The sequence below is a fragment of the Cuculus canorus genome, chromosome 4, assembly GCF_017976375.1.
Source record: "Cuculus canorus isolate bCucCan1 chromosome 4, bCucCan1.pri, whole genome shotgun sequence".
Lineage (NCBI taxonomy): Eukaryota > Metazoa > Chordata > Aves > Cuculiformes > Cuculidae > Cuculus > Cuculus canorus.
The window spans coordinates 25,090,766-25,116,966 of NC_071404.1; the positions used below are offsets into that span (position 1 = coordinate 25,090,766).

Sequence of the window (26,201 nt, forward strand, 5' to 3'; positions counted from 1 at the left end):
CATTTAAGCACTGATTAATGTGGCCTTAGCAATTCCGCAGCGATTTGAGATAGGTATGTCTTTCCATCTATTAGATGCTGTTCTATGGCAAGAAAAAGAAAAAAAGCAAGCAGAAACAAATTTTAAGAGGTTTATTTTAAAAGCTGTATTAAAAAATCCATTTCTGAAAAGCTTAAAGTTATTACCACAGATAAAAAATAAAGCCTCAAAAGCCCCCAAATCAAGAAAGTCAGTGTTTTTCTCTGATTTTTTTTTTTTATAAGATGGTAACAAGCAATGGAAACATGCTTCAGACTCACCCAACTAAATATAAAATATTCCATATGGCCTCAAATCACTCAGAAGCTAATGTTCACAACTATTCCTACTAAATCTGAACCGCTCGATGCAGTATAATGGCTGGAGAAGCAATTTCAGAAAGCTTCAGGAGGAAAAAGCTATATAAATGTAAGGGATGGAGGTTATGAAGTAGTAACTTGAAGCTAAATTGCTGCATATCGTAATTGCAATGGGCAGTTTACAATCTGTTCATCCTGATGGATTTAGCACAAGGGAATCTGAAGTCTTGGCTCTCCAGTTTCTGTCTCTGCTTTGTAATTAATTGTTAAATTTTACCCACAAATAATGTGTTAGCACTGAATGAGTTTGGGACCCTGCTCAGCCCAAACAGCTCCATTACACTCAGAGGAGCAGTAATAAATGGAAAGTAACGAAAAGTTCCAGGAGATGATGAGTCTGAATACTAATGATCTAAGGCAGTACAAAAGAGAGAAATGCAATTTATCAAAAAGTACAAAACCCATTTGGTGTCTTAATGAGTTATTAAAAAACGATAATAATGATTTTGTGGTTTGAAGCCGAATTACTATTTTTCCACATTATATTCTTTATCCACTAAGATGTTGCAGATTTTATGAAGGTCTTGCTGGTTTACAGCAGAAATTAATATGTGCTTCAGGATTCTCCCCTTCTATGATCCTTCGGCCACCTGCCTCAACAGCCAGAAGCTGTGTCTTCTAAGCATCTTAATCACCTAGAGCATTAAATAGGCTAAAAACAGTGCTTGTTTCATAAAAGCAAAGGATCGTCCCTATCTTTAAACAGTCGTCTTTATCCTGTGGAGAATACATAATAAATTTCTTCTCAGATAGAAAATTAAACTATTGCAAGGATTATCTCACATCCACGTGTAAGTCATGAATGAACTGAAAATAGATGTGAAGTCCGTAGTCTCCCATTGAAGTGGATTCTATATCAAAATGTGTTTGTCCATCATATTTTCTTAATAGAATGCCAAATAGTTCTGATACATAAAATGGAGCTTCTCCACTAAAACACGCAGTTGGCATTCTCATGAAAAGACAGGTAACGTAGCTCCACAAACTGGAAATGGAGATGCTTTCTTCTGTGGTGTATGATGTGTCTTCTTTCATCCATTAATAATCATATTTCATACAGCAACAACTGAAACTAAAGAAAACAATATCAGAAAAAGAGAGAATATAAAAGCTTTTTTTTTTTCTGATTTATCTTCAATGTCATTCTTTTGACTTTCACAGTAGTGAATTCTCCTCTTAATTACACACGGAAACAGCAACATAACTAAGAGGCAGACAACACAGAAGATACACATCAGACTGCAGCAGAAGACCTGGGGACAGTACCTGTCAACAGGATGATGGTTTAGGTACCCGCCCCACAAGAGTAGGCTATAGGAACCTGAGTGAGAAGCACTGGACCCTCTTCACTTCCAGGGAAGCCTGGCAATGCAAGAGCAGGCAGAGCAGGAGCTGCCCTAGACAGCATTCACCACATCCACCATGCTGAAGAAGGTCTGTAAGGATGTCCTGGAAGTGTCTCAAACTGAATTTCTGCAAAGAATCTCCATCTACATAGGGTTCAGTCTGGAACACTCTTTTGGAAATATGTGATGATGGATCTCTCTCCTTCAAAGAACTGAGCAGGCTTCACACTCTTCTTCCCTCCTGGTAGACAGATGAGGGGAGAAGAGTTTTGTGTGACATCTACCTCTACTCCAGAATCTCTTGCCCTGTGTTAGCTCCTGAGCATTTCTTCACAAACTACTCCACTTGTGGCAGAGTATTCAGAAGTAAATTTGGGGTATCAACAAGGTCTTACTGCAGCTGAGCCAAAATAAACTGAATTATCCTAATGGGAAAAAATAAAAATAGGCCCGTCCAAGCCACCACCTGGATAGAAGAATTTGCAAACCCGTGACCGATTGCATTTCCCATACTAGATTCATATACAATGCGACAAATTTGGAAATAATGAAATAAGAACAACTTTTTCCACATTGCCAAGTGAAAAATGCTCCTCAGTAACAATAAGTGGGACTTTTTAGATTTTTAGACTGCAGCTCACAAAGCAACACAGGATGAGGAACCTTGAAATATGAAAATGTCCAGATCCCCAGTAAGCTCGTGTTTAGTTTTTAGGGAACTATATGATGCTGGGGACAAAATCGCAGGATTTCTGTACTTCTTATCCTCAAACTGAGTGAAAGACCAAATATAGCTTGTTGCTCATTCTGGTAGCTGATGTAGCTGCAGGCCCAATAACAACATCTGTCTCCCTTTTCCTTTACATCATAAGAACTGGAATAAGAAGTGTTCCTTGGCTGTGAAATCATACTGGAGGCAGCAGCTGCTGAAGTAAGCTAGAAAATGACAAGTGTAAGTAGGATACAATGCATCAAAAATTGATGCCAGCTAATGGAACAAGTGATTTAAACAGCCTGCGCAGTGCCCATTACAGTCCAGTTGTGCAAGCAAGCAGGAGTGCTTCCCTTCAAAAACCTCCAACTGTCTGTTTTGCAGAGACACCCATCCTGGCACGCACTGCATGCAGAGCCCAGTAATTTTGCCAAGTACCCTGGAATGTGCTCAGCAAACTGATTCTGTGAGCTCTTTCATACTGAGAGGAGGTTTTATTTTAATGTATGATTAAGACTTGAATCTATTATGGAAGCAGGAACAGAGGAGAAATTATCTTCAGTGATATTTAAAAAATAAGTATGTAATTGAGTGACTGCATGCAGTCCTGAGAACAATTTAAAGCTGCATGTAGGCATAAATCTTTTTTCACAGTTATCTACGGGAATTCATGAAAGCATAAAAAAGGATATCTTACAAAAATGGCCAACTGGCAAACACAGTATGCCAGCACTAGTAGGAACTTCTGCCTTCAGCAGCATCACACACAATTTTATGTTGGCTTTAAAACAGCATTATCGCTTCTGAGGACTGAAATGATGTTTTTCAGGAAAATGTGTCAAAAGGATAATTGGAAGGATGCCAGCAATATAAAATCGCACCTACTGTTCTTTACAAATATATGAACAGTTTACAAAAACAGCTTAACTGTAACCTTCCTCTGGCTCCTGAGTACCCTTGGTATGTGACTTTGCTAGCATGCTTTGAGCTCTGAGTTTCACTGTTTTCCCTGCATAATTTCTATCTTCTGTTGTTTGTGTGGGTGTCTTGCTTGAAGACAGACAAGAGGGGGATTGTTTTAAATATAAACACATTTTTGTAAAGCCACCATCACATAAGGAAAAGCAGGCAAGGAATATTTCTAGTTGTCCTTTCTGTTTGCACTACTAAGTTCTGCAGTGATGGCATTTAAAGGCCTCTTCAGGAAGGCAGCAGGGCCTTGAGCTAAAGCTCTGCTCATACCCTAGGTGCACTTGCACTGAATTTTCCTGATATCAGACTGGACTCTGCACAGTGGAATACATAAATTGCCAGGGGAGGGTACCCTTAGAAAATTACTGCAGTGATGACACTCTGGATGTAGCTGCATAGGAATCAGCCTCTCACACACTTAGTTACTTACTGGTCTCTGGTCCCAGCCACCCCACGTGGGAGGTTTCATGTCCATTTGCTTGACCCATCAACTTCTTCTATTTTACAATTGCTGTGAAAGAGGTTTTCACCTGTCTAGCCATATACATGCTTCCCCTGTCCACCACCCCTGTCACTTACCTGTCATCTACCTTATGTTCCAGTTTTATAATCCATTTCACCTGAAGATAAGATTATGTCTTAAATTCTATATTCATTGGGAGACCAACTTGTCTGATCTAAATATAAAGCTGCATTGTCTCTCGGGAAGAAAGACAGAGACACAAAGCACCTTACATGTTCAAGAATCTCAAAGCTCTTTACAAAGAGAGAGAAGTGCTGATGATGAAAGGCAGTGTACTAAAAATCATTGACAATTGCTGATGTGGAACTTCCATTAGCTCTCATGCAGCCTTTGACACATCCATCGGTTTTATTAAGAGAATTAATGGGAGGCAGGACACTAAGATTGTTTCCTCTTGTCCTTGGGGCATTGACTGTCAAAGAGACCAATGCAGTAAATAAAGTGTTCAGGGTAATAGTGACCGTTTTGTGCGAATTTGACCAACTAAGAGCTCAGAGCACAATGCTGTGCACTTTTTACAAAACAAACAAACAAACAAACAAACATGTCCACAACAGTTGGCTGTAAGACATTGTGTTTTCCTTCTTTTCAGCTGATACAAATAATAGTTGATGCAACTAGTGCTTCGTAAGTTAAAAGCACTACACAATCTCTGTTTTAGCTGAGGATAAGCATTTCTTGCCACAATGCAAATTAGTAATGAGGTGTCATCGGCAGAGAAGGAAAAAGTTAGGTCTCCATAGAATTATTCTAGTGTGCTGTCCCCTGAACAGCATTGCCTCCAAATGCAAATATTTGCTCTGAAAAAGATGTTCATGCTTCCTATCTAAATAAGCAGCAGCCTCGAAACTTACACTAATTAATGTCACCTTCTGACAGTAGTAAGGAAATACATCTGCAGCTGTCATATGAAGAGAGAGGACTGTCTTAAAGCACTTCAGAGACCTGGCTCATTCATTTCTCCAGCTAATATGTTGGTTTAATGAAAGATGGCAGAAATAGAGGAGGATTCTTAACTTCAGCACTCACATGTAATAATAATACTTACAGTGAAAATACAGAGAGACATTAAGTGACCTATGCTGAAAAGATTCCCCTTTTTGATCAAGCTCTTGGTACACATTTCTTATCTCCACTCCACCTCCTTCTTGGGGAAAAAACAGCTTTTACCAAGTTGATGGAGTTTTTGTCAGTTCTGAGAATGTAATCATCCTGGTTGTTTGCAGTCTCAGTACTCACTGTTTACATGCAGCATTTTTTATGCAGCCACTTCCTCCTTGGTGAGCAAACTAGTCTTTAGTAGCATTCCAGAGACTTCAAAGAGACAACCCTAGCAGACCACAATCTCCTTCCACAGCCTAAGTAACTTCTAGCTAGCAAGCTTTCCTGTAACTGCAGTGCTGTTAGCCACTGAGCCGCCCACAAACACAAGCAGTGATGAGCTGAATCTGACCTTATCAGATGAAGGGGGGAGTGTTTCTTTGCAGGAAGTGAAGCAAAACTAAAACAGAAAGTTCTTTTCTTATTTTCACAGAGTATTTATCTTTGAGTCAGTATTCCTTTGAGGAATGTTATTCAAAACCTAACGTGATAGAAGGCAATATCTAGATCCAAGTTCTTGCCTCTCCAGCTACACTCTTTAGTAATCTTTCCACACAATGCCATGTGACACTACAACTTCATGTATTCGGCATTAATCCCATGTATCATACCCATCTTTCAACTCACTGCCAGCAGTCCTTCAGACAGGAAAACTGCATTATGACCAGGAAAACAAGCCTGCTCCTGCACAGTGCAGCACTGGGACAAGGTATTTGGTGTTTCTCAAGATGTCTAATCTTTTTCTTTTAGTCACTGACCCATAGATTAAGGCAAGAGATAACTTAGATCTCATGTATTGCCTCACAGAGCAAATCTGCTAAGTTGTTCCATCTCTTCTTTCTGTCCTTCAATACATAACACTTAAGATAATGAAAGCAAAAGGACTGCTAGTGAGTCAATCCTAATAATTACTCCCACCTTTAGGAATGCTACTGATCAGCTATCATTTCCTCTAGGCTGCTCCTGATCAGCCATAATACAGTATAAGTGAAGGTACTGAATACCAGTGAGCACCCACTTGGACACACATCCTATTACAACCTTAGAAATATCTTGATTTTAACCCAAGAGTAATTGCTCTCTCAGGAAACAATTAAGGTGGGCAGGTTAAGTGGCAGTGAGGGGTATGAGAAGATAAACATTTATCTGAGAGACAGTTGGCAGGTCCCAGAAAAAAAAGTGGTCTAGTACTGAAGTGGTTGGGAGCAGTCCTCGGAGAAAGGAAGAAGCTGCCCTACAGAGAGGCTGGTGCTACTATGGGAAAGGGCCTGCTCACTCAGCAAAAGCTCATGGTGTCCAAATGGCAAACAGCTGAACTCAGATGATCTGAGAACTGCTCTCATCTATGTCATGGACTTTCCAAGTCACACTATCTATCTGGCTCCTGATATCCTCGTTTTAGAACAGTAAAAAAGACACCTTTTCACCTTTGTAAGTCCTTGCAAGATCCCTGGATGGAATTCACCAAAAAGTGATCAGTATTTTTCATTACTAAGATGCACTCTGCTGTAAGCTAGTTAGTCTCTCTAAAAAGCCAAACAATAACCTACCTCAGTTATTAATATATTAAGGCAGTACCTCATCTTTTGTCAGCAACACTTTTCAAAATTTCTTCTCTAATTCTGCTCTCAACATACAACCTCATTGTTAATTGTTCCATATGAAGTAGAAAAATAAAACCACTCTTCAGTACATCAGATTTTTAACACATTAAAAAGACAGCAGGACATGATATTGAGTTGTCAATAAAACTCCATTCAATTTAAATAGATGTAAAAATGGACCTTCCCAAGCTTTTAACCTAAAAAATTCACCATGAAGAGTAACATAACCTGTACAAGTAGCCATAACCTTGTCTATGCAATTGATATATCAGTCTGTATTACTTATTCAAGTAGCATATATTTCATTTCTAGACATGACAATTATTGCCAGGAAGAGCTATCTCTTACTGCACATTACTTTTCAGACTTGTTTTCTTACATCTAGACTTCCTGAAATAATTTACTGGAGTACAAGAGCAGGAGAAATTAAAGCGAGACTAGTTTTCAGTTCAAGCTGAAACAAACATCTTATCATTCTTCTAACTGTGTAAAAACAAGAGAGTGATGGACTTCTTTTTGTTTGGGGAATTTGATCAGCAAACTATTTATTTCAGACATATGATTCTCTTCAGAGGTCATCTGCAAATCGCTTCTTTCCTCTATGCTTGTCAGAAACAGATGTCAGAATAACGTTGACACAATATTCTACACCAGAAAAATAGTGTCAGAATTTGCACTGAGGCCCTCAGGGACACACAGGGTTTAATAGGCTAACACATTACTTTATAGATGACTCTTGGTAACAGAAAGAAAATTGATTTTGCTTCTCTTTTACCTTACTCTCACAAAATACAGTTTCCAGTTTGTCATCTCACATACTTGGCTAGAAGAATTAGTTATTTGAGCAGATATTACATACTATTAATTCTAAAAATGTGAGGCAAACCAGAATAATCAGAGTTGCAAGATGTTTACTTACCTTCTACAGTTGATTCACCAATAGGACAATGCTCTTGTTCAGGCACTACGGGCAGTATCATTGTGGTCTGTGTAGTAAGTGGAGTCTGTTGTTTGCCGCTTTTCACTATTGAAAGTTAAAATATTTTTTATCCATATTATTAAACAGTAAATACATTTGCAGAGTGTTAAACATTGAATCTGCAAATCTGAAAATAATTGAGATCTATGTGAACAAAAGGCAGGGGGCAAGCACTGTTTTTTCAGAGGGATTTCAGTGCCTAGAGATGTGGATACATGTCAGGAACTCCTGAAAGTACTAACTATGTTCTATATTGAACTCACTCTTGATATTAGTGGGACTACAACATGCTGTTCCCAGGTCTCCTTGCAAAGCATCTTGAAGACAGGCAACTAAATTGCTCTTGGAAATTTTACTAGTAGTGAAAATACAAAAGCATGCAAATTCGGTGTTAACTGAGAGTCTCTCAAAAATACAAAAACCTGCAGTTGGCCAGGTAAGCAAAAACAACTGAAATTTAGAGTGTGAACTCTCCGATTCATTTTCACAACAGGGCAGCCCAGACTGCAGCTCAGGAACGTGTGATACAGCCTCAGCTAACTTGTCATACACACAGGGAGAGATAATAGGTATCATGCAGTTGTTAACAAAGACAACAGCATGCACCTCAGAAGCAGGGAAAGGTGTGGTGATGCCTTTAGCACACTGGCAACGCAGATCCTGATACGATATCTTACTGAGATACAGATAAAGAAATGCAGAAATAGCATCGTCAGGCAAATGAAGTCAAGAGTTGTTGATCCAAGGTATTTTTCAAAGAGCTACTGCAGAACACAAATAGTATTTTAACTCCAGGTCTACAGTGTCTCTGACCTTCCATAACTTCTGTAAACCTACAAATGGGTTTCTACTGAGTTCATAGCAAAAGGATGAACTGTGCTACTTATATTTAGCTACATCCTTTCTCCATGGACTATATCATTTGGGCTTCTCTCTTTAAAAATGCAATTAAAAAGTAGAGTTTGGATCTTGGTAATTAAGCAACTGAATATAAAAAGGAAAGTTAAGAGAACTGGCTTAGTTTTAAAAATAGCAGTGGATCTTCTTTCACCCTCAGGATGAACCTGGAAAGAATGGAAATGTAGACTGATATTCCCTTCAGAGACTGAGCGTGACACTGTTCTGCATGCACACAGACTGAGCAGAGAAATGGCCCCTTGTGCATCAGTGCTCTACTGAAAGCATACACGGGGGCTATGAAAAAGGTCCTTACAATTACCTGAATCCTATAGATTTTATGCTTCTTTCTGAAACATAACAAAGATACCCAAAGTGGTAATTAGGCTTCACGTTTTTCTCTGTAAATGTTGCAACTCAGAAATATGAGAGTCTGTGTTTAATATTGAATACTGTGACAAGCTTTGCTTTTCCCAGCATTATTCATCTAAATTGCAGAGGAGGGCCACTATTCAGCTATGTCAGGAACTGAAAAGGAACTGGATCAAACAGGTGATGCTTCACTTGGCCAAGATTAAACAAATTTCTCCTTTTTTGGCTCTGCATCTATTTACTTCTGTAAAAGATGTATCTTGCCTGCTGTCTTTGCTAGAAAGAAAATATACTGTAGAAAACAAGGAGGAGTGAGTCTGAATTTACTGGAATGCCAGCCCTGATGTTGCTGAGCTAGTGTTTGCTTCTACTTCCAGCCTGTCAACTAACCTGAAGCTGTAGCAATACACCAGAAAGACAGCAGAATTTTGCCTGTTTCCTCTAATCTTGCAAGAGAGGAACTATTATTTTAATAGGATAGCACAGAAAACAATGCCAGAATTCAAATGACGGAGAGGAAATTTGACTTGTTGTTTTCTTATGTGCAAATTACAGCTGTCAAACCCACTTATATCAAACGCTTTGGATGTCACAAAATCTAAACAGTCCAGAAAACAACCACAGGCCAGAAACCCTGAGGTTTTATTCTCTGAGTCCTGGTTGTCACCATGATCCTACAATGTCCTCCTTTCAGGATGAGTTTTAAAATTACCATCCATTGAATTAGCTTTGCATTACTGTGAGCCAGACAACTGAGTCAAGGAATCCTATAATTGGATCCTAAAATGTAATGAACCAAACTGTGACTCCACAAGCCAATGGAAATAGGAGAAGTATACCATTTGTGCAATGTAGAACAAGGCACTATGTTTCAGCAATAACATGAAGATATTAACAATATGATTCCCTGTCTGCATGGTCCCTTTCTAACACAGGAACAGGAGCAAGTCTGTTTTCTGGTAGACCTTATGCTGCTTTCAAACTAAGCTAAAAATAAACAAGGAATGTCATTCTTATGCTAGGAAAAGGAGGTCTAAATAGGAATGTATAGACTTCCAGTAATTAAATTCACACTTAAGTATAACCCATATCATTACATTAATGAAACTTCCAGTATGAAAAGACTCTGCTAGGCAGATTAGTCTAGGTATTAAATGCCCTGATTTATGTAATCTGTTTCCTGTGCTACTTCTGTTTTTCAAAGGACTGTTTTACATAGATGCAATGGCAGGAACAGATCAAAAGTCTAGAAAACATGCTCTGTACAGCCCATGCCCTAGTGCATACTTTTTTGGCTTGACAGCACAGACAATGTTCAGTCAACTTTTATGACCAGAATGCTTTAAAGCTCCCCTATTCTCAATGCATCTTCTTAATCCTTTGTATTATAGTATCATGAATTTGGAAAGCTGTAACTTTAATCCTCCCCTAGAGAACATACTATACGTTTTTCCTCTGGCCACCAGACTTAATGATAATGATTCATGGATATAAAGCCACTAAGAGTTTCACAAAACTAGCATCCATGCTGTAAATTATCTTTTGTGGGACCACAATGATACCAAGACAGTAATTTCCTGAGGCTGCCTAGGAAATCACTCTCATTGTCAAAGTATAGGTTTCCTTCTTTTACTTCTCTTATCCTTTCTGGACTTTGAACAACCTTTTAGTAGTACCTATACATCTTTTCATCTATATGAGACACTGTCGCATCCTCCCAGATATGTTGTTATTTAGTCTCATCACAGTGTTTGCGGGGAGGTTGTATTGTCTTCAGCAGACATCAATGTTTTGTTTCAAGATTCCGAGCTATGCATTAATGATAATGAAAATATTATTAAGGGCTGCTGAAGAAGCCATTTATAGCTATTTATAATCCATTATCACAGCAGCAAATAAACTTAGCAAATATAAAAAAATAAACTATTTTCATATGGTCTTGATTCCACTTTAAATTATGTTGGTATAAATAGGGAGATTGACTGGATGACTGGAATTGTGGTGTGTGAAATCAAGGAATTTCATATTAAAATGAAACCCATTATAGCGGTTCATACAACTAAGCAACTTTCTGGGTTAAATGAATAGATTAAAGAGGGAGGAACATAGAAGTAATAATGACAGGCTAATATGGGATTCCTACTCTCTTCAGCAAAATCTAGTAAAACTAGGTTTGAATTTCCATAAAACTCCATTATCAAAAATGCCTTTGGATATACAACACTAAAAATGTCATCGTGAATATGCTGATAAAATAGGTATGGTATTAGTGAAGCTACTCAAGACAAAAGATGTCAGAAAGATAATTTCTTTCCTGCGGGATGAAAATAATGAGCTCATAAATACATCTTAGGGGTAGCCAGTGCTTTAAAAGCAAGGAGCATAAATTGTATTCCCAGGAGAGTTCAGACAGACAGGGAGCTATTCATTGTTTCCTAGGTAAAATTTAAATGCTGTGAGTCACTGAGTCATAGAGAGAAATTATTGAGTCTCCTCTTGTCAAGAACTGAAAAAAACAGATAGGGAGGTACCCAAGCCTAACCAAATTTAAAACCAATTTCTTTTTTTTCATTTGCTGGGACTGTAGCTGTTCTTGGTTGGGGGGGGTCAGAGCCACTATTCTATACATCCATGTTAACCTTTTTAAAGATGATGCTCCCTTTGTGAAACCAGGATCCATGGAATTGATTAAAGCGTATGACTCTTCTAGCAATATCAGTAACACTCAGAGGTACAGCTGCTAATTTCTCAACACACAGAGATTTGTTACCAAATCATAATTTTTGGAACAAAAAAATTGAGTTTAGCCTTGCCATTTATCTTGCTAAACATGCTACACTCTCAAAAGACCACACTTTAATTCCTGTCTGAGACTAGAATATTGTATTTTGTCGGAATTTTCCCTGGAAATAGGCTACAAAGTGCCAGCAGAGCCATTCTCTGAGTCCTGCTACAGCAATCCATACCATTCTTGAGTAGCAGATTTTGTCAAGAGTCATAAACACACAGAGCACACATACGTGTGCACGTCTGTGTAGTTTTCATATACACACAAAGCACTCAGCTGCCAAACCTCAAATGTGGCACACAACTTGATAAAAAATTGAAAGAAGGTAAAAAAACCTAAGTGATTAATTAAACACATTTGTAAGACTAGGAGAAACATTCCCACATGATGTAAGTAATCTTATGGTTGCATTGTCAGAATTATGTATTTATGATATAAAATTTTTTCCATAACATGAGCCAGATCGAATTTATGTAGGATCAAGGTAAGTCTGAAACAAACCTGAAGCATTCTCTGACAGAAAAAACTTAAAAAGTCTTTCTTGACCTCCTCATGCCTCAAGATTTGTTAGGTTTTTATTTTACTTTTATGTTACTTACCAGGAAACGGATGAATTTTAGTAGCAGATATGGTTCTTCTTGCATGTCTAGAAGTCTTTCTTCTTAGAATAGTAGAAAGTGCTGATACTCTGTGTTTACAATCTGCTTTAAACAAATAGTGTTATCCTCAACTACAGAATTACATACAGCAGTGATTGGACCAAAAGCTGGTAAACACCTTATTCTTAAATTGTTAAAATACCTTCCATGAAAACACAGGAACCTTTTAAAATGAGGTGATGAGGAAAACCTGGGGCCAGATATTTTATATTTCCCTCAATTAAATTTTCTGGCAATTCCATTCAGGTTTGCCCCTTCCAAATTACTCCTTCCCTCCTCTATACAGTGTATTTTGAACGAATTTTGGAAGGTTATCAAAGAAACATATGTGCCAGTACAAGTTCAGACTCACACTGCTAACAGTGGAATATCAAGGATGAAGTACTCTGGCATCCTAGAAAGTTGGCAGATGCTTTGCAAGTGTGAGGTGTTCATCTTTGGAAGCACAGTTTGAGAGCAAGCTCAAAATCACCCAGAGAAAGAAAGACAGAGCTGAGTTGAACGCTTCTAACTGTCCTCAGCACCCAGTTCACAACCTCCGTGGTCTTTCCACCCTTCTGCTGCTCTCTTAATATTGTTGGTGGGGTTACTGTGGTTGATTGTGTAGCTGTTATGGTTAGCCCTGGTCTACAATGACAGCCGTTCAGGGCTCAGCCTACTTCTAATGACAGGCTTGCTTCAATTCTACATAACTTTTTTTTTTAACTTTTTCTTTTGAGAATACTAGAAAACTTAAGCTTTAAGAAATTCATTAAATTACCATTATTTAGGTCATGATATTTTTATGAATAGCCAGTGGACATCTAATGTGCTGAAGACTTAAACATGCACTGTAACAATGTCAAAGGAAGCTCTGGAAGTGGTCGTATGACAAGAGTGGAAGGGAAAAGGCCAAAGGACTAAATTCTAATCTAGCTCCTTTGTCATGGATCAGTTGTAACCTCCATCAAGTTTATTTGGATATTTTATTTTATGCACTCACAGAAGTAGCTTCATTAATGTTTCAGAGAGCCTCATAGTCTGCCTAGCAGAATGTCTTGGGAGGTCTCAAGAGGAAATGAATAATTCCATATTTCTTAACAGCTTTCAGAGGTGCTCAGGAATTAAGAGAAAAACTACTAACTGAATTATGACTGTAGAAATTCTCAGCAGCTGTTTAAGGCACATAGTAATATTCTGCTGTTTTCTTTGGTCGTCACAGAAAAAAACAGTATGTAGACTTGCAATTAAAGGTGACATTGTAATACAATACTTAAAGAACACAGCCCTTAAATCTGATTTTTATGTCATTGTCTTTTTGTCAGTAGCATGTTGATGTTGTTTCTGTTATTGCCTGTAAATTGAACTAACAAAAGCACCGTTGCTCTATTAACAGAAAATGTATTATAGAGGCCAATCAGTAATCAGAAGCCTCAAAAGGGTTTGTTTCCCTCCCTGCTTGTGTCCATGACAGTTCTGAAAAAACTATATTATAGAAAACTGATGTTTAAGAATGAAGTCAGTAAATCATTAATGACCACTACTAAAACTTCTGCATTAAAAATAGGATGTTATGACTCAAAGCATTGACAATTATCCTCATGACATTTACACGTTGCTTTGAAATTACAAATAAAAGTCCTTTAAATTAGAGCATTTAATAGCCCACTTATAAAGACCTAATTCACATTTTGTGCGATTTTTATATACATAAAATAGGTCTCAGAATTTGGGTCTAGCAATAAGTAAAAGATCATGTATTATAATCTCATAAGAATTTTCTCTAATTATTTGGTGGGCTGGCACAGATTTGCCATTTTAAGCAACTATTTTGCTTATTCATTAAAAATATATGCATAAAATATTTACATTATGCAAAAAAATCACAGAAACATTTTGTGTGGGGGCACTCTTCTTCCTTCTGTTCAGTTATGACTAAAGCTAGACTCTTACTGCTCTTTCATTATAAAACTGCCTGTGGATACAGCAGGATGATCAGGAGAATGGATATAGCTTATCATTTTTTTTTTACCCCTGTGACCAAAGTCTCCTATCAGCATCTCTAGACTACAAGGGGAATGGACATCTGCCTGGTAATAGCAACTAAATGCTGGTTGTCCGGAGGTATTCTTCCCACTCAAAGCTGACACAGGCAGAAAGTCTTGGGATGTGAGAGCAGTGAAAAGCATCTAAGGGCTATTATCTCAGGCAGCAGATTAAGTCACAGAGTTACAGAGTCATGTGAGTTGGAAAAAAACTTTAAAATTATTGAGTCCGACCCTTAACAAAACACTGCCGAGTCCACCACTAAACCATGTCCCTAAGCACCACAACTACACATCTTTTAAATACCTCCAGGGATGGTGACTTAATCACTTTCCCAGGCAGCCCATTCCAATGCTTGACAACTCTTTCGATGTAGAAATTTTTCCAGTCTAAACCTCTTCTTGTGCAACTTGAGGCCATTTCCTCTTGTCCTATTGCTTGTTACTGGGGAGAAGAGACCAACACCTGCTTCATTACAACCTACTTTGAGACAGTTGTAGAGAGTGATAAGGTCTCCCCGCAGCCTTCTTTTCCCCAGACTAAAAAAAAACTTGATTCCTTTAGCTGCTCTTCATATGGCTTGTGCTGCAAAACAGCTTATTTGCCCTTTTTGCACATTCTTCAGTACCTCAATGTCTTTCTTGTACTGATGGGCCCAAAACTGCAAGCAGCATTTAGGGTGCAGCCTCATCAGTGCTGAGTACAGAGTGGTGATAGTTTCTCTGGTCCTGCTGGTCACACTATTTTTGATAAAAATCAGGATGCCATTGGGCCCACTGCTGGCTCATATTCAAGTGGCTGTCAACAAACACCCCCAGGTCCTTTGCCGCCAGGCAACTTTCCCGCCATTCATCCCCAAGCCTGTAGCACTGCATGGGGCTGTTGTGACTCAAGCATAGGACCCAGCACTTGGTCTTGTTGAACCTCATACAAACAGCCTTGGCTCATTGATGCAGCCTGTGGAAAGTAACACTCTTTTCACACTGGTGAAAGGGAGTTTGCTCCCTGCACCACCTATCTCTGACTTGGGACAAAAAACAAGGATCAATAGCTGAGAAGTGGTCAATTTTCTGCATTGTTTTTGTGCAGAGGACTTTATCTTGATTGCTGAAAAGTCTGAAGCTCACGGTACTCCTACACGTTTATTCTTGCTTTCTTCACAGTATATTGCTAGAGGAAACACTGTAAATCCTGATTTCAGCCTGTACCCTAACTGAATTGCATAGGAAGGCCCTGTCTGGGCTGGTAGAAGCATTCTGTAGAAACAATTGTTTCTATATCTGAACTGAGGACAATTTCTTTCATAGCAAACTTTTAATCATTTGGAATAGTCAATAGGACTGATTCAGAAATCACAGCAATATTTTATTTTCTGAGATAACAGTAAAGAGAAGAAAGGGCACCTGGGCTTAATCCACCTCTGAGGTTAAGAAGGAATGGTTTGGTTGACCTGTACGGGATCACACCACCGCTGAATTTAGATAACTAGTTTTTAGGACAGACAGCTGAGTGCATATATCCTCATCTCTATCTTGTATTTTTTCTTGATATGACCTAGATGAATCATCTTCAGGAAGGAAAGGGTATCTCAATCTGGTTATATTGCTGATTGGCATTTCTGCTTAAGACCTTCAACAAGGTTCAACTGTAAATGTTTTTTCTACTGGAATCAGACTGAAATCAGAAGTTCATATCAGTAAGAATCATACACCACCAAGCATCTCTCAAAAAACCCCATATTTCATTCACCATAAAAAGCCTGGATTTGCAGCCACAACTCAGGAGTGAGAGGTGATAGGAACAATCATTTGATTATTTCAGTCCCTCTATAAGAAGATTTTTACAGTTAAAATACTCATGTTTGAACCACATTAATAACCCAAAGCTTTGTTATTATAAATTAATACATTTTTCATTGCATAGAAATTAAATTCACTCAGATTTAATTTTTATTACTTACAATTTTGTTCATTTTCTTGGAATATTTTGTAGATGACAATGGAAACAGTAAACACAAAAACTACTGGAATCATAGTGAGCCAAATGATCTTCGTCATACACATTGGATCTGTCCATAAAACGTATAAGAGATAAAACGAAGCAGGAAATCAGTGGCAGAGAAACGCAGAACATTCAATATCTGTAGGTTTTTGGACCATGCCTATCCCCACAGATAAAATTTAAAATAAAGCAGAAGATCATGCGTTTTTCTTTCAGCCTTCTTTGTTGTTTGAAATTAAGTTTCTTATAAGAATAAGAATATAAAGACTTATAAGTCTTTAAGTTAAAGGTCTTTAAGGTCTTTAGAGACCCTTTAAAGCATTTTCTTCCTGGCTGAGTTGCATATAACAGTTTGTACAAACAGGCAAAGTTTTCATTCACTTAGCTATATATAACTATTTCAAACATGAGGATCTAGATACAGGCAAAAATGAAACTAAATTCTTATAAGAAACTTTTTGGTTTTGTTGAGATCCCCTTTTGTCTGGATGGACCTCAGAAGGAATTGGTCCACTGTCCAACACTGAACCACACCAGCCTTATCAACCTCCTGGTCTATCGTCATATATCGGAAAAGATAAGATTCTGTATATAGAAATATTCTTATCAAAAAGTGAGGAAATGCCTTCAACCCCTCTGGGGAGCTCTTTTAACCAAAGCTGGGGAATCAGCATGGGACAGGGTGTGGGAGGTATGCTGCTCTTTCAAACAACAGCTGCTGCGGAAATGCATCCACATTCCACAGGGAATTAGTTCAGTAACTAGTCCAAGCAAAGACTATATACCACACAGAAAGGATGTGGGGAAGTTTCCTCACTGGTTGTTTGAAAAACCTTTCAAACTTCTTTGGCAGCTGCATGTTAAAGCATACCTTAGCTTGTCAAATAACTGTTTTAAAAAACAACTATGTTGCTATGACTCATATAAAATCAAATTAAAGACTATAGCCAAACCACTGTTTTCCTTTCCTTGACTTGTAGTAATATAATTAGACCTGTAACAACTTCCCTTGTCTATCTTCTCCACTGAGAAGTCATGAGGTAACTTCCAGTAACACCATGGCTCTTTGGTGTAAGCAGAGCTCATCTCTCCTAATTCAGAACTGAAAATATATTTTATACAGTCGTTTCGGGTACTTTCAAATGGAGCACTCTACCCCATCTTGTAGGGACTTGTAGTGACTCCTACATCAACCTTGCTTAGTCAAGGCCCTGAGCACATCTATGGCTTTGTTTTGAAGTAAATAGAAAAAAGATGTGTTGTTATCTTTTATTATTAATTTGAGATAACCACATCCCATGTAAATCATCACTAGCAAAGGGCAGTTAGCCCACAGCGTTGACACAAGTTAGCAAGGCAAGTTACAAACTATACTCCTGTCATAGCTAGACCCACTTATTTAAATAAAACTAAGCTACCCTCTCTTCACAGGATTTTACCTGAACTTATTTAATATAGGCTTAGCCAACTCCAAAACACATAATTTTCCAGCAAAGGCACACCATAAAATGTATTTGTCATGCAGAACTAAATGAATGCAATAATGCAGCCTTTCCTAGATGGCAAGTGTTGCATATAGACATGCTGGAAGCCCTGACCATGGTGAGGCAATCAGCAAAAAAACTCCTGCACCACAAAGAGAAATGTAAAAAGCTGACATACTGTCCTCTGGGAAAACTAAGCCTATTTCAGATGAAGATTTATCTTTTAAGAGGGCTGTAGTAAGGCTGTAGTAAGCAGGATATTGCAATACAACATTAAGAAGAGCCAATCCTGCCTCCTGGTTCTTCTGGCCCTGAAGTTAACGGGATTTTTTTCATTTGCCTCCAGGACAACAAGGTTGTGCCTTTATGGGGGAAGGGAGAGGATAAAAGTAATTTCAGCTTTTGTCATCCATGCAATTTGTGAGTCTGTCACCTCTGAGCAAAAATATGTACACTTCCTTTGCTTTGTGGCTTCTAGGAAAGAAAAAGCCACAGCTAAATGTGTTTTAAATCAGTATAAATACTGTCAGCTAAATCTGTTTTAAATCACTATAAATACTGTCAGTTGCCTACTAAAGACAGTCCTATACTAAGGGATGATCAAAATTATATTCTTTTCCTGTGAAATACTGAAATACTTTCAAGTGGCTGTTGAAAGCAGAGAACTACCTATTGCAGATTTTTTGCAAGATTCATATTGTTTCTTGTTTGATTTTGCTTCTGACCCTTCTCTGTAACTCACATTCCATGGAAGACTTTAGATGCAGTGAAATATTTATACAGTCATTTTGGTTTTCCATCATTGCCACTAGACAGGAATGATTTAGGTATTCTTCAGCTGCATTTCTTCTTTTGATGACAGAATTGTTGATGTGGATTTCCAGCAGGTAGTAGCTATTATGCTCTACTTCTTCTTTCTTGGAAACCGTAGTGATATTAAAATATTTATAAAAATAAATAGCATCTTCTGGTTTCACTTCAAATAAGACTTCTGCTTTTGGAACTAAAAATTAAAACAAAATTGTTATGTGGCAGACAGATAGCTCTCAGAAAGAACAATAAAAAAAATCTCAGTTTCATTTTCAAAAATGTACAGTAGACTTTTACATTATTGTCTACAACAAAACGGACAAAAGAACACCATTTAAAACTATTCTGAACAGATCTGAAAGGTATTGATTATCTATACAAAATCTATTTCCCCCACTAATTATAACCCCTTTTTTCCTTCACTACCAGCTTCAGAGCTTTTCAGGTTTTTTTGTTGGTTTGTCATCGTTTTCAAAGGTAACAGAGACAAGAATTAGACTATGAAAGAAATAAAAAGAAGTAAAAGTCATACAATGATAGATATTGCAGTGTGTTCTATCTGCTATCTGTTGCAGAAAGTCCTTTTTTCACTTCAAAGCGCGTAAGCCATGAGACTTGCACAATGTCGACAAGAAACACAGCTAGGTAAGACACTGTCCAAAATGTTAGAATTGTATAGGAATAACCAAGAACAGTTTGTCCACATTTTCTGTTTTGTTATTTTTCATACTTATTAAGACAGCTATTTTGTAATAAGAAAATTATGCAGTTGGAAAAGAACTATGTTTATTACATTTAGGAGTTGGCCTGTTGCCTCTGATGACCTTAGGAAAGCAAAATTGAGAAGCACCCTCTTCCCCAAAAGTTTCCAGGTACTTTGCAATTGTATATGGCACATCTGAATGTTGCTGAACTCCTCTCTATTGCTGGGCCAGTGCTGCCTTCTGTGAGACATTCTGGCCATTTCTGATACTACACAGTTCTAGACATCATAAACTATAAGCACGGAAATGACTATTTCTTGTATTTCTTCAAATTAAATCTTCAGATACTTGCTCACAACTTATCATCATATAATATCAGCAAATTTAAAAAGAAAATTTGGTGTGAAAACTGATCAGAAACTACAGTTCTTTAAAAATAACTTAAACAGTTTGGAAATTTTAGCAAGAGTAAAAGAATACAGATGTGAATATAAGTATGTTCATAAAAAACAGATGTCAGAGATTAAATTTGGAACATAAATATTCCAGGTGGCTGCTGGTTAATGCACTCTTTCCTCACAGCACCCTCCTTGCAGGCCAATAGAAAGCCCCTGAAGATAATAACACTCCTGCACATATGATTTTACACAAGATCCTCAAAGAAAAGAAATCAGCATTTTTCTACTGATATGTTTCACTGGCAGCCACAAATGAATGCCACTGAGAATTTGGCATAAAACCTCCATTGTCTAGCCATGTGAAAACAAGCTAAAAACCTGATTGTTCATAGATCTGCAAGGACCATAGAGAATCAGTAGCAGAAAATTACTGTAGAAGCAGTAATAGAAACAGTAGTAGAAAATTATAATTTTCTTTTAACTACCAAATAGCAATGTCTCTTATGTTGTAATTAACTACTTAAAAACTGAGTATTTTTCTTCTCCTACTTACTTTTTTTAGCTACTGACCCTGATACTTGATAATCAACATTCACATCTCTCTTGGATTCACAGTCTGTGTATTTAGTATGGGACTGCTGTTCCCCCGCAAAGGACTGACAAATACATGGAACATTCTGGAAATTGGAATGATTTACCACAGCCTTCAGTAAAATAGTCTGTTTTTCTCCTCTTTGTGGCACTGATCCTTTGCAAGAACTATTAAAAGTGCAAAGTGGAAAAGTGGTGTTCTTCGATGAGCATGTATCCATGCATGACACAATTACAGTGTTAGCTGCAAAAAAAGTAATAAAAAGAGTATCAAGTTAGCAGGACAGTCCTATAGGACACTGTATTAGCAGGACAGTCATATAGGACTTGTGGAAAAATACATGCACGGAAGCATCATGTAATATCCTTTACCCGTCTTACAATGAAATACACTTTCTTTCTTGAGGGTTATGGCAGGCATGAACAAGTGAGAGAAAGCAAGCATAAGAGTCTTCCCACAACCTCAATGCTGGATTTTATTGCTGGATGTGTTAAATCTCTTGTCATACTAACTTGAGTTTGTGGTGGTACGTGCTGGTTTTGGCTGGCGTAGAGTGAACTTTCTTCACAGTAGTTAGTGTTTTGGATTTGTGCTGGAAACAGTGTTGATGCGGAGCCGTTTTACTCACTGCTGAGCAGTGCTTACACAGAGTCAAGGCTCTTTCTGTCTCTCACACCACCCCACCAGTCTGTAGGGAGGGGACGCAGCCAGGACAGCTGGCCCCAACTGACCTAAGGGATATTCCATACCATATGGAATCATGCTCAGTGCTTAAGGCTGGGGGAAGATGGAGGACGAGAAGGACATTCAGAGGGATGGCGTTTGTCTCCTCAAGTAACCGTTATGCATGATGGAGCTCTGCTTTCCTGGGGATGGCTGAGCACCCGCCTGCTGATGGGAAGAAGGGAATTAATTCTTTATTTTGCTTTGCTTGTTGGCACGCCTTTTGCTTTACCTATTAAACTCTCTTTGCCTCAATCCGTGAGTTTTTGCACTTTCAGCCTTCAGATTCTCTTCCCCACCTCTCTGGCAGAGGCGTGAGTGAATGGTCATTTGGTGCTTAAGTGCCAGCTGGAGTTAAAGCATGGCATTATATTTAGTCACAATCTCATTTCTAAACTGCTCCCATTTGATTGTACTTGAAAAGAAGATGAAAGCACTCATGTTTGGAGAAGGAACATAGCCCTAGAACCATGCAGTTGCAATGCACCCGTGTAATTATGTTGTAAAGTATCAATAATCAAAACAAAAACTTTCTTTCTGATGACATTGAAACCACATCGTGAAAATACACAGAAACACTGCTGAATCCTCTGACCACACCCTTCACATTTTCTTATACTTAGTCAACAAATATTAATCTTAATTATGACCATTGTGTTTGGTATTCATAGTTAAATTTCAGTATCAAATTACTGTAGATAGAATACATTAATGCAGTTCTGGTAAGCAGCAAAAACCACATAGAATGAATTATTAATGAATTTTACTTTAGCTGTCTTCCACTTTAAAGTAGGACTTATTATACAAAATATGCAATTTTACTAGAGTTAACTTTGAACTACTTTTTCAATATGAAAAAAAATACTAAAAAACCCCAAACTTCTGGGACCTCAACATGAAATATGTATTTATGAATACAAATAATCACTTCCCAGGGTTGAAGCAGCACTAACCCATAGTTTTACAGCTGAGCTTCCAATTCCAGTGTAGTACCCTTGCATCTCTATGAAGAGGAAATTTTGCATCTAACTCCCATTATGAGTAATTGGAGTAATATGTTCATAAATCCTTATGTACAAAAAATATAACCTTTAATTTCTCCAGTGCTGAGCTGCAATCTAACAGCTTCAATGGGCCACCTGTGCTCACATAGCAGCAGGCTGACCTCAGAAATAGTCAGTGAAGGATTTCAGACAGGATATTGAAATAAAATCCAAAATCCAATGCCAAAGTCAATTATCTTTACTTTACTAACACGACATCAGAGAGTCATAAACTCCCTATAAGACATAATAAATTGAAATGTAAAATACACATCCTATGCAGATAAGAAAATGAATCATTTTAATACATAAAGGAAAAGTCAGACAAAATTTAGGGCTTGATCTTTCCCTGAAGCAAGACAAAACATTTTCCTCAAAATGCTTATGATCTGACCTCCACAACCTGGAGTGGAGGGGGTTTCTGGGATCAAATTCTTTCAGCTGAAGAGAAGAGCTTGTCTGTGGAGATGAGCCAAGAGCGTAAATCGAATGATCACTCTGCTTTCATTGCAGGGCATGTGTGCATCTGGGCAGCCAGTCTAAAGCTAGTGCTACAGCTCTCCAGGGCAACTAATGGTAATTGCCTAACATATCCCTTCCACCAAGAGATTTACAGATGAACTTCAGAATCTGCTGACTGTGCTGTGACAGCAGTCTATGTATAGCACGATGAAGTTCATTCTGGACTTCACACAAGGCTTCACACTATACAGGCTCCAGAGCTGCCTCTGAGCCGTGTTGAATATATGTAAAAGTCACTTTATCTGAGCGAGAAAGTTTGAATGCTGCCCTGTTAGGGAGTGTGCTTACCACTCCCTTGAAAGATATCTACTGAGAAAGCCATTCAAATTACGATCCAGCATCAGTAAACTTTGTTTTCTTCCAACTCACAGGACAATGGACTTTCTCCGGAGGGATATTGAACACTTTGAGTAGGGCTACAAAAAGACTAGACTTTCCCAGTGGATTACGTGGCAGATAGGGTGCTCCTTACTGCAGGAGTGAAAATCAGCACCCTTCAAATGTAAACTTGACTGGACACATAGAAAGGGGTTTGTGAAATCTGAACATGGACAGCCTGAAAAGCTAAGAGATGAAACCACGCGAGGTATGTCTAGAAAACGTTACATTAAAAGATTTGTAACCCACATTCTAGGAAGTTCTGTGATTATGAAATTCCTTTATTAAGCCTCTATTTAAAGGGTGCTTTTTCACAAAAAATCCAGTTCCATTAAAATGAAATTATTCACAAGGAAGATCTGAGTTTGTAGAAAACTTGCTTCCTATTAAGAAAATAATAAATATTTCATTTTGAATTGCCTTGACTTTTTTTTTCCATTTGATCTGTGGTATTCTGTTTTGAATCAATTCAGCAGGATATAAAATTGCATTTTTTATCATTTCTTTATGGAAATCATAGTTGTCACATAACATTGCAGAGGTACAAGGCATAGAGTACAAGTTGGGGAATACTCATCTGATAGATTAAAGCAGATACACTCCATCAAGTAGCTAGACCCAGAGGACAGTATTGAGATTGCAGCATCAACACTCCAGAATGACAACATCATACTCTAAAGCAATGTAGCTTAAAGGTTCAATGACTTGCAACCAAATAAGTGGGTTCCTTTATGAATATAAAGAAAACATTTCACTTTTGGCAATGCTGAACTGTATTGTTTTGATAAAATTTTAAAGGCCTGGGGTTTTTGAAAATTGTTTCTGTTTAATGAGAAAATTCCATTTTTATTCCCACTCTGGAATGAAAATAAATACTTGAACTTCTCCTGGGATAAAACATCTAAGTTTCACTCACTTCTGTCTGTATACTTTGCTTGCCTGCCATTTCAGGGACTGTATTATAAACCTGAAGTACAAAATTAATGTGATCTTAGAAAAGCCTGTGGAATCAGGAGGTATCTGCCACTCATTTAGGAACCCCTCACAGAGGAAAATACAGTGACTATGTTCAACATCTCAAAGATTTTCAACAACAAAATCTGTGTGGTGAGTCTTCATTGGGTAACCAGCAATTTGAAGCACCTAAAGCAAAGTAATTCTGTACATTTTAAGTTTGCCACAACAACTGAAATAAAACCAGTTTCCAACAGAAAACTTTCAATGAGCCAGAGACCCAAATTCCTCTGAATTTTCAAAATATATAGATCAACGTTTTGCTTTTTCATGGAATTTGGACACTGGTATACAGTCTGTTATATAGTCATACAGCTAATTTTCCAAATAATAATTCTGTGCTGTATTCTCTTCACATACTTCAAAAACTTATTTTAGATGCACTGAGATTAAGATCATACATCCACCTCAGAACTACAGTGATCAAGATGTTGTAGTAGAAAGCATCTCCAATAACAGCAGTCTAGGAGAGTTACCATGGAAAAATATGATTATTTTTCAATGTTTGACAGTCAAGTCAATGTTTTCTTCTGGTAAGAGTCAAGTCACTGTTTATTTGCATAGTCTGTCCTAGTAAATACTTAGATTATTTCTGCATGGAGGTAAAACATTAATTTTTCCAACATCTTAAACAGATTCACCAGTTTTATGGTATTTGAAACTTACGACAACTTATTAGGTTTGTTCATTTATAAACATCTATAAATTATATTCTAGCTACTGTGATGTTTATTCTTTGTGCTTAATGAAAATAGAGATGTAAATACAAGCAAAATAAATTGGGTATATTTTGATATTAATTTTCTTTTCAGAAAACTATGCTTCATATATAATTTATTTCATGATGCCTGAGAACACACACTATTTGTCAAAAGAATGGTTTTTGTTATAACATTTATCCATCTAAAAGCTTACTTAGGAATAGATGTGACAAAGCTATTTTAATATTAATTTATTTATGGATTTTTAAGAAAGCACTGAATGCATAGCTTACACACACATATTTTGCATCCATCCTAAATACAGTATCAATATTTAGGATCACCATAGTGTTTTGGAGATATGTTTTAAAAGATCTGCTCACTCACATCTATTCCAATCTACTTTTTGGCAGGTTATCACTGCATATATCTTCCATAGGCAGCACCTCATACCAGTTAGCAATTGTACAAAGTTTTATAGACATCTAAGTACGTAAACTTTTAAAAAGTTATTTTCTACAGTATGAGTATCTGCTATAAAAGAACATATATATTTTAACTACTCTTTTAATCATTAAGAGAGTAAAACTACAGTTGCATGGAAATTGTTACCAAAAAGTTTCCAATGTATGTAAATGAACGACAGATGCTTTTCAAACTATCACATATAATTAACTCTGTTGATTAAAAATCAAACCAAAAAAATCTACATGCTGTGCAAACTCCATGTTAGTACAGCACCTTAACCATCGCTCCTAGGAAAGCACGTGCCAACTTTTTAACTGCAAACAGACTTTAGAATAAATAAAAGGTTATTTTAAAAGCTGATGACTCACCTTCATGGATTTTGAAAAATTCAGGTAAACATAAAATAAACATGGTAATTATTCCTAGCACTAATCTGAAGAGTTCTGATTTTCTCAAAAGCAAGCACATGTCACTGAGGTGCTCCCATCTAGCATAGTCGTGGCAACTTCCTTCCTGGTTTAGCTTTTAATTTAGTGCAAAATAACGTCTGTTCATTTCCTTTTTCTAATATGACTTTCTTTTTACTTCTCAGTACATTAAGCTGTAGAGAGCTAAGTTCTGTTCTTATGATGGCATAGCTGAGGATGATTCAAAGGAGTACACTGAAGGTAAAACTCATGTACCAGGATGAAAATAAGAAAAAAATCATCCATTGAAACTATTTTATTCATTTGGGGTGGTTTTGTTTCAGGAACATCACCCTCTAATGCCCACTTTCATATACCATGTAAGCAGTAAATTAATCATCTTTGCGAAGGATTTTTGTTCTCATTTGGCCTAGAAGATATTTTAAAAAGTAGTCAGACCCTCATTATAAAAATTAGTCAGAACCACATGAGTCAGATACAGAGATTTTATTGGCTTATTTATATACATATGCACTGGCGCCAGAGGGAAGATAATTTTATGTAGTACAGAAACTTTAAG

General features: G+C 37.4%; 1 protein-coding gene across 2 annotated transcripts; it reads right to left on the reverse strand.

Annotated features, from left to right (window-relative positions):
• Positions 1-117: 117 nt before the first annotated feature.
• TMEM156 (transmembrane protein 156) lies at positions 118-25,822 on the reverse strand. Of its 2 annotated transcripts, none has more exons than XM_054064341.1 (7): positions 25,583-25,822; positions 20,327-20,608; positions 18,604-18,864; positions 16,337-16,444; positions 12,292-12,396; positions 7,576-7,680; positions 118-1,470 (listed from the first exon to the last, which is right to left on the reverse strand). In XM_054064341.1, the coding sequence occupies exons 1-7, from the start codon at positions 25,680-25,682 to the stop codon at positions 1,451-1,453; spliced, it is 981 nt and encodes a 326-aa protein (XP_053920316.1). In that variant the 5' UTR covers positions 25,683-25,822; the 3' UTR covers positions 118-1,450. The 2 variants fall into 2 exon arrangements, with proteins under 2 accessions (XP_053920316.1, XP_053920317.1); XM_054064342.1 differs by having other exon boundaries at positions 12,292-12,393; positions 25,583-25,820.
• Between the last annotated feature and the right edge of the window lie 379 nt (positions 25,823-26,201).